This window comes from Mustela nigripes, chromosome 16, assembly GCF_022355385.1.
Source record: "Mustela nigripes isolate SB6536 chromosome 16, MUSNIG.SB6536, whole genome shotgun sequence".
In the NCBI taxonomy this organism is placed as follows: Eukaryota; Metazoa; Chordata; class Mammalia; order Carnivora; family Mustelidae; genus Mustela; species Mustela nigripes.
The window spans coordinates 56,641,075-56,650,340 of record NC_081572.1 but is presented as its reverse complement, the minus strand read 5'-3'; the positions used below and the strand labels follow the sequence as shown (position 1 = coordinate 56,650,340).

Below are 9,266 nucleotides of genomic sequence, written 5' to 3'. Positions count from 1 at the left end.
GCGTGGCTCCTGTTCACCGCGGCTGTCGCTCCCCAAGGCCTAGCCTTGCTCTGGTGTGTGCGCAGCCCCCCGAGGTCAGCAGGTGAATAGGATCCAAGAGTGCGCAGCAGAATCCTGGGGCTCCGATGTGGAGACCGTCCAACCCGCTGGGTTTCTTCTTAGGTTAGCGATCACATAGCTGACCGGCGTGTGCCTGTCCCGGGGGCTGTGCCCCACCTAGCTCGGGCTCTCTGCCTTCTGGCCATGTCCTGAGGCCCTCACCCGGTCAATGAGCTGTGAGCAGAGGAAATGGGTTCACTTCTGGACAGAACATTCCACAGCCACTATGAGGGCTCCCAGTGTCCCCCTCTCCTCTGTCAGAGCCTGCCGTGGCTGTCCCCAGGGCTGTCCCCCTAGCTCAGGGTCTGCAGTGAAAAGACCGGTCACTCGAGGGATAGGCAGCAGGGACAAGACACCCATGACTGGGATGGACCCAGGACATTTGGGTCTAGGTGGTTGGGGATGCAGCATTATCCTGTCAGTTCCAGCTGTCACTGGGCAGGGTGCAGGGACCAGGCAGGCCAGGTCCAGGGCTGGACGCCTCTCAGAGAACAGGCAAGCATGTCCCAGCTGCGTGCACACACCAGGGGCAAGGGGGACCACTCAGGTGGAGTGGGGGCTGGCGGGAGCTTAAGTGAGCCCATACTACCGGAGAAGAGCTGCCGAGAGGAGGGTCACCCCCCTTTCTGCAGGATGTATCAAGCCTCTGACCGAGGGCCAGGCCTCTGGACTCAGGGCCTCCCGCACACGGCTATCTTTGGTCTCGTGGCCAAGGACACGCCACGCTGGGTGGTGCTTTGACTCTCCCTGTGTCCATCTCTGCCCACGGAGGATCCCGCTGTGCCCTCAGAGGGCAGGAGACCCTGGGATTTCCCTTCCACGGGCCCACTTTCTCCTTTTTCCTCAGTGAAACCTCGGGCTTAGGGAAGGGCCCCATTGCCAACCCTAATTCCCTCCCCCTCCGCCAGGGAGAGCAAAAGCCTGGCCAGCTGGCCACCCTGCTCTCTCGTCACCCAGAACAGAGGGCATCTTTTAACGCGGAACTCCCCGAAGCTCCTGCGGGCTGGGGGTCCTCAGGACGCCCACCGCACCGTTTGGCCCTGGCACTCACGCGCACGCACACATGCAGTGCCCTCCACTCACACACACCGGGTGCTTGCAGCCCGCGGAGGAACCCAAGAAAGGCCCTGCCCTCCTGACGTCACATTCACACCTCTCTGGACCCTAACAGGTGCCTTCCAGCCCGATAATGTCCCATGCCTCCCCACTCCTACCCTACTCCCCAGACCTGGTCTGGGGGCTCGGAGCCCAGTCACTGAGGAAAGCAGCGGGAGCTGCTACTGGGTCTGAAGGCAGTTCCCAAAGTAGAGCCTGCAAATGTCCCCGCGTCATGGCAGCAAGCCCGGGAGCGCGGACTTGGGCGGGTGACAGGTGCGCACTCACACATGCGCCCCTCCTCCCCGTGGGGCCGCGGCTGTTCACTCACCGTTTCCCTCGCGGGCACACGACTTCCCCAAGCAGACGGACGCCTAGCACACTGCGGGGTGGCCGGAACTCCCCCCGCAGCCATGGGGCACGGTCACTTGGGCCTGGCACCCAAATGACCAGTGCCAGAAGCAAACGGGTGGCACGCGGCCTGCGGCCCTGGAGCCTCCCACTACGGGCCCATTGACGCAACGCGCAGCCGCAGTTCAGAGCTTGGGGGGGGGGGGCATTTATGGACGCAATGCGCAGCCGCAGTTCAGGGCTTGTGGGGGGCGGGTACTTTAATCGACGCAACGCGTAGCCGCAGTTGAGAGCTTTGGGGACGTTTATTGAGAGCGGGTTCAGGTACCACCTGGGTGCTGGGCTTCTCTGCGGCGCTGGCAGGCATCACAGCTGGTGCGCTCCTTACTGCCATTAGTTGGTGGGCCAGACGGCCACGACCACAATCGCCACCAGCAGTAGCAAAATCACCATGATCATCCCTGGAAAAGACAAGCATGAGAGACGGCTTCAGTGACTCATGCTGGAAGGGCATGACCTAGCCTGTGACCTACCTTTGCGGGGGACAGGGAAATGTGGCTCTGCTTTCGGATTGCACTGATGAAACACCGAGAAAGCAAAGGGCATTAGGGTCTGCAGGGAAAGGTTAAATCCAGAATCCATTGTCTCCACTGGCTACATGGCTCTGCCTTCTTGAACTCAAGATGCTTAGGTCACACATTGGCAAAAGCATCCAATGGAGGGCTGCCTGGGTGGCTCAGTGGGTTAAGGGTCTGCCTTCAGTTCAGGTCATGATCTGGGGGACCTGAGCCAGCCCAGGGTCCCTCAAGGGTCAGGCTCCCTGCTCAGCGAGGAGCCTGCTTCTCCCTCTCCCTCTGGCCCTCCCCACCATTCGTGCTTTCTTGCTCTCTCAAAAAAATAAAATCTTAAAAAATTAAAAAAATAGATATCCAGTGCAGGGATTCCTGCAAAGTCGGCACTGGATACACATCTGCTCTCTCAAGGGTCTCCTGAGTTACTGAAGCCCCCAGAGGGAAGCGAGAAGCACACGAGGTAAAGCAAGTGAACATGTCTGGGAAGTAACAGGTGACTCAAATGTGTAGGATTACGTGGTTCTGTGGCCCCCAGACGGAGAGGCTGTTTCCAGAAAGGCCGGTCCCAGGAGTTCAACTCCCGATGCTCTTACAGGAAGCACCCCCAGCACATTATGCATCTTATTAACTAAATACCCACTGGCCACATGGGGCTCCTTACATTTCAATGAATTAAAATCAAATAGAGTAGAGAGCTCAGTTTCTCGGTGCCACTAACCATATCTCAAGTGCTCAAGGGTCCCATGTGGCCAACGGCTACCATGTCGGACAGAGACAATTGGTGAACTTTCCACTGGACAGAAGTGATGGAAGGTATGGAGGTGGGATTACATCACTGGCTGCTGCACCCCTAGCTTCCATGATGGCACCTGGAGTGGATTCAATGCCCGTTTGTTGAATAAATGGGTGAATGGTCACTCAGTGTGTCCTCAACACTCACCCTACCCTCGGACAGTTTCCCACACTGGGGGTTCTGCTCTCCCTTCTTCTGGACTCGGTTTTGTTAAGTTAGATTTTTCTGGGAAACTGCCCACTTTTTCTGAGTGTTCAAAAATACTGGTGTAAAACCGTTCTCTTAGAACACTAGGCTGTACCCGTGCTCTTCTTTTTGTCTCTAATGTGGTATATCTGGACATTCCTTTTCCTGATTAGCGCTGCCTCAAGGTGCCTCTTTTGATCATCTCTTCCAAGAACGGGTTCTGATGCTGCTGGTCGTGTCCCCTCATTTCCTGTTTAAATTTCTGCATCTGTATTCCTTAATCCTACAACTCATAGGTTTTCTTTGGATTCACTCTACTGTTCTTTGAACTGAAAGTCAGCTCATTCATTTTCCATCTTTCTTCTAAATATTGTCCCTCTACACCTACAACTTTCTGTTTTAAGATTTTATTTTCAAGTAGTCTCTAACACCCAACATGGGGCTCGAACTCAGGCCCCTGAGATCAAGAGTTGCACGTTCCATCCACTGAGGCAGGCGGCTGCCCCTGTCTATAATTTTTGGTGGGAAATAATTTCACTGCTCTTAGTTTCTAAGTTCTATGTATTTTAGATTTTTCAGCAATTTCTTCTTTGGCCCAACAATTACTCAGAAATGTGTTTTAAAATTTCTGGTTACAATGGAACATGCTTATCCAATATATATTTTTAAAAATTTGAGATAATAGTGTATTTTGATGTGAAAATACCTGCGATTTTTACAGGTGACAAAGCCACCAGGACTTCAAACAATAACGTGGTTCATTGCCTGCATTCTTAACTGAAGAAAAGGCTGTATCTCAGTTTTCCCACCCAGTTCATAGATGCCCTGAATTCCCTCCACAGACCTTCAGGGTTCAATGTAGTTCAAGTAGTGAGCATTTTATTTTATCTTTTAAAGATTTATTTACTGGGCACCTGGGTGGCTCTGCTGGTTATGCATCCACCTTTGGCTCAGGTCATCATCTTGAGGATCACGAGATTGAGTCCTGTGTCAGGCTCCCTGCTCACTGGGGAGTCTGCTTCTCCCGCGCCCTCTGACCCTCCTCCCCGGCTTGTGCGCACTCTCTCTGGTCTCAAATAAATAAATCTTTTTAAAAATTTTTAAATAAACATTTATTTATTTATTTATTTCACAGAGAGACAGGGGAGGGGCAGAGGGAGAGAATCCCAAGCAGACTCCCCACTGAGGGCAGAGCCTGACTCCGGGCTCGAGCTCATGGACCCTGAGATATGACCTGAGCCAAAACCAAGACTTGGATGCTCAAGCGAGTGAGGCACCCAGGCACCCCAAGTGGTGTGCTCTTTAAACTCAACCGTTGTAAAGCACAGCATGGGCACAGTGTCAAATATTAAGAAGGCACATAAAAATATATAGCAGGCTTCCCTGTCATTCTGTGACAGTGGATGATTTTTTCCCAATACCCCTCTTTCCTCTAATGATCTGATCTTTTGCAAGTACTCCCTCTTGGGACCTAAGAATTCTCCCCAACTTCGTACGGACACTAACCCAAGCCTCTCCATCAGGAGCCAGCAAAGTGTGGTTCCCCTGGTTGCTGGTCTGTTTTTGTACAACCCCCGAGCCAAGAATGGTTTGTACATTTTTTAAGGGCTGTCAAAGAAGACAAAGAGAAGCTGTGAAGCACCGTCTGTGGTCTGCAAAGCCTAAACTCTTTACTATCCGGTCTTTCACAGAAGTCTGCGGATCCCTGCTCTCTATCACTAGGGCCGATAACGACCCAGCTGCAGCCTCGGTTCCTCCACTCAGGCTCTGGTTTCCAGCTCTCTCTCCCATTTCTCTCCTCTGGGGATTTCCTCTCTTCCTTGTCAATTTGGCTCTGCATCAGCATTTGAGGGGCGGGCTGTGATATTTTATCTCGCGTTTCAAGACATGTGTAGTAAGATGCACGAGTGTGCATAGGTGAACGTTATCTCAGCCCATCTTCCGGCCAGAGCCAGAAGAACAAATCTCCTCTTCCTTTATTTCTGCCTCCAGAAATATCTTTATGTTGACCAAAAGCTCCCCCTGGGCAGGAATCCCACCACCTCCTGGCTGGGCTGAGAGGTCGTCCTGCTTAGGATCAGGGACCCAGCATGGAACTGGAGGACACAGAAGGATTGAGGAGCACTGGGGGGCACCTGCTAGCACTCCAGAATGCAGGGTAACCCCAAAGACAAGGGGGAGGCCTGGGTGCTGAGAAAAGACGGGAGACAAGGCATGGTGTTCAGTTACGGCTGCTCAGGCAGGATTGGAGCTGGGGGAACACTTGGGGCCCAGAGGCTGGTTGTGCAGCAGCAGTGGTACTGGACTGGAGGGAAGGGGGAGGGCCAATGGAGAGGCTGACACCAGGACCCCTGAGATTCACAGCGGGCAGTGACAAGCACAGTGGAACAAGAGACCGGAGCCAGGAAATGGAGGGCAGAGACTGGCTGAGAAGAAGAAACCATATGCCGGGTTTGAGCTCATACACGGTCAGGGAAGGGGCCTCCAGGCTCCGGTGGCTACTGCTGCCTCCCACCTGGGCCCACCTGCCACCGCTCTGCCCAATGCCTTCCCTGCAGCTGAGCTGGAGCGTAAACCAGATCAGGTTACTGGCAGCCTTGCAACTCTCAGAGGCCTCAGCAGAAATCCAAACTCTTTAGGGGGGGCCTCGCACGCTCTGCGTCCGGCTACCCCGGCAGCCATTCTCTGCACCGGCTCCAGACACGCACCCTTCAGTTTCCTCAATGGCCAGGGTGACGCTCCTTCCTGTCCCTCTTGGCCCACGTGCTCCCTACTCGTCCCCCAGAACCCAGTGCCAATGTCACTTCCTGAAGGACCTTCTCCCCAGCATCCCATGAACCATGCTCCGGCTGTCCCTTCCATGGCCCTGCAATGCCCCCTTCTTCCGTCATGATTTAGGTGCTCAGACACTGTCTGTCTCCACCATGGGCCCCCGAGAGTCCGACACAGGGGCTGCGCCGGTCCAGCTCCCCTCCACAATGCCCCGTCCCCAGACCCTTTGTTGGTTTCTTTTCTTTTCTTTTCTTTCTTTTTTTTTTTTAATATATGTACAAATGAGTCAATGTATCGACTATCAGGAAGAGACGAGAAGAACCAATAAGAAAGGCAAAGCGGGAACAGTCAACAGAGAGAGAGAAGCTGAGAACATGTGTCAAGGAAGCCAAAGAAGGAGAAGATTGTAAAGGCGGCAATCAAGAGACACCGCACAGACACCAGGAGGCCAGACAGAAGCTTCTGGGCTGGGAGTCCTTCGATGGGACAGTTTAGCAGCCCGGTGGGTGGGCCTCCTAGATCACTCTTAATACAGCAATTCCTCTGTAAGGTGGCAATGGTTCTATCTTGGACACTGTGAGTCGCACAACACGTGCCACAGGAGAGGTGACACAGGCACCCAGACACCCGTGCCAGCTGGAAACGCAGAGAGCGAGGACCTTGATGTCATGGGCTCAGCTGGGCTCCTGTCCAGCGATGAGAGGGGCTCTAAGGCCGAGTGACAGGTACGTCTTTTATATTTTCAAGCCTTTCGGAGCAAACGGGGGCCCTCTGGCCGCGACATTTTCAGCAGGTTTCACTGAACGGGTGTGCACGGACCGTCAAGTGAGGAAGTCCTCTCGAGACGGCAAGTGACAGTGACAAGCCAAGGCCAGCGCAGCCTTTGGGATGCTCCCGGTCAGAGAGCAGGTGTTCACAGACCTTCCCACACAGCAACGCTTTCTCTTTAAGAGTCTGGCCTTCTTGGAGCCAGGCCACGGCTCTGGCACCTTCCTTGAATGGAGTCTCTCTTCTCTGGAGGATGTTTCGGGAAGAGTGACCAAGGCTCGTTCTGAAGCCAGGGAGGGCTGAGCTGCACCGTGCACAGAATACGTGGATGCGGGAACCAGCCCGGAAATCCAGGTGGGACACCCCCCACCACCACCCAGCTCCACCTCGTCCCCTTTCTCTGCACCCGTGGGGCCGGTGCAGGGGGGATCCCGGTCCCCGACACAAAGGGGGGCTTCTCAGGGACGGGGGCCCCAGGCACGCTGGGACTCGAAAACAGGGATACAGAGCTTTGACTCGGTTTTCTCTTCTCTTTCTCCTTCCTCCTTCCCTCCTTTGCAGTCTGTATGGTGGAAACTTTCAGAGATGAGAGTGGATGGGCAGGTGTACTGCATGGGCACAGGGATCAGATGGTGGCCAGTCTGGTTTCACCTGTGCCCTCCCCTGCGCCCTGAACCCCAGCCGTACTTCCTCTCCCACTCCCACTCCATCAAAAGCATCAGAGATAAAGAATCATTAACACAAGTCACCACCACACAGAAGGCGATTTGCCTTTCCTTCAAGACAGAGGCAGGGAAAGCCTCCAGCCCTGGAGACACAGGAAAGTGACTGTGGCCTAGAGGCCACAGCAGGAGACCATGTGGCCTAAGGGGATAGTATTCAGTCACAGTGGGGTGGGGAGAGAGAGAGAGAGAGAGAGAGAGAGAACTTCCTTCTTTTGCCTCAGAGTGGTGCGTAAACCTCAGGGGGTCTGCTCATCTGTCCCCCAGCTACAGAGATGTGTGACATTTCAGAATGAGGAAAGACAGCTGAACTTCTGGGAACCTGCCAACTTCTGGAACAATGAAGGCTCTCTACCCCACCCCCGGCACAGAAACACCTGGCGAGGCTCCTGACCACGGCACCCCTCCTGCCGAACCCCGCGCTGCGCGTCCCACACCCAGGTGCCCCTCTCAGGGCCAGGCACGGGCGCCAGAGGCCCAATCGTGGAAAAAAATGGCCATTTCCTTTGGTCAGTCTACCAGATGGGGATTACTCAACCACTTACAATATTTACAAGTCCAGCTCGTGGCAATTAAAGAAAGATGTAGGAAAACAAACTCCTTTCAGACTGGGAAGGCACATGAAATGCAATTCTCTCCAGAACTTCTGAAGAGTGTTCATCGGGATTCATGGCCCGTATTTTTTCCAGTGAAACACTGGAAACCTGCAAAGTAATGGGCACTGTGTTGCCAACGCATCTGCCCCGGGTGAGGGTAGGTCACTCTTGGTGCTTGAGGAGGAGGGAGGGGAGGCAGAGGGAGGGGAAGGAGAGGGAGAGGGGGGAGGAAGGGGAGGGAAAGAGGAGGAGGAGGGGGAGTGGAGGAGGAGGAACATGGACTGTCTTCTGGGGAGAGTGAGAGCAGACAGCACAGACCACTTCCCCCTCAGCGCTCAGCTGTAGGGGCTAAGCACAGTGCGAGAGTAGGGGTGGGGGGTAGCAGGGAGAGGCATGCAAAGGGCCGAGTTATCTGAAGTTTCCTGATCTGATCACAGGAGAGCAGCACTGGTTGCTTGTGACTGTCCCCGCATCCCTATACCATTGCTCCTGCGAGCCCCTCTCCCACAGTGAACAGCCTCCAGAGCTCTAGCCTAGACATCTAGGAAAAGACCCCCACGGCGGGCTGGGTTTTTTCCCAGGGGTGCCTGTTGACAGGTGACATTTGCTTATGCATTAAGCAGTAGGTTCTCCCTGATCAAACAGATTTCTTGCAGCAGACTCCTGAGCTGAGATGGGGAGCGAGCCAGAGAAAAGACAAAACTGGAATATTTGTTTTCTAAAGTTCATGTAAATGTTCCCTTTAATCCCATTACTGGGCAAATAAGCTGAGAAAAGAGTAGACACCCAGCAGAGAAGGTGAACGCATTTACAATCTGAGCGCCAGACCACAGGGCACAGAACGGCAGGTGCCCTGGGGACCCCATGCGGGAGCTGGGTACAAGGCGGCATGGGGTGGGCTCCCCAACAGCCTTCTTGCCCGCAGCCTGGAGCTCAGCCGGCCCAGGAGACAGGTGTGGACAGCCGCTCCCCTCCCCTGCCGCTCTGCTTTCCTGCCACAGTCCCGCAGACAGCGCTTCTATTAAAAACCTGAGCTTGAGTCTTCTGTTCTGACTTTGGTTCTGTTTTCACCTGGCACTCAACACATCCCTGGGATTTCTTCTCTGCTTTGGAGAGTGAACCCCCGGGCAGCACTGGTGGGCTCCGTCCCCTCAGCAGACCTCCCGTCTCCCTCTCCCTTCTGCTTCTGCCCTTGGCCCTCCGTCACCCTCTGCAGGGACACAGCCTGGGACCCTCCACGGACCCTGCTTCCTCTAGGCTGGTGGCTCACTGCCCCTGGAGCCAGAGACACTCCAAGAGGCAGGCCAGTGCC

At 54.7% G+C, this 9,266-nt stretch overlaps 1 protein-coding gene across 1 annotated transcript in view; it reads right to left on the bottom strand.

The window, feature by feature from the left end:
* Positions 1-1,831: 1,831 nt before the first annotated feature.
* The window catches only part of STX8 (syntaxin 8), a 243,462-nt gene continuing 236,027 nt past the window's right edge, over positions 1,832-9,266 (bottom strand). The window contains exon 8 of the mRNA XM_059379409.1: positions 1,832-2,006. Within this exon, the coding sequence (XP_059235392.1) occupies positions 1,939-2,006 (68 nt within the window). The 3' untranslated portion in view covers positions 1,832-1,938. The remainder of the gene's footprint in view (positions 2,007-9,266) is intronic.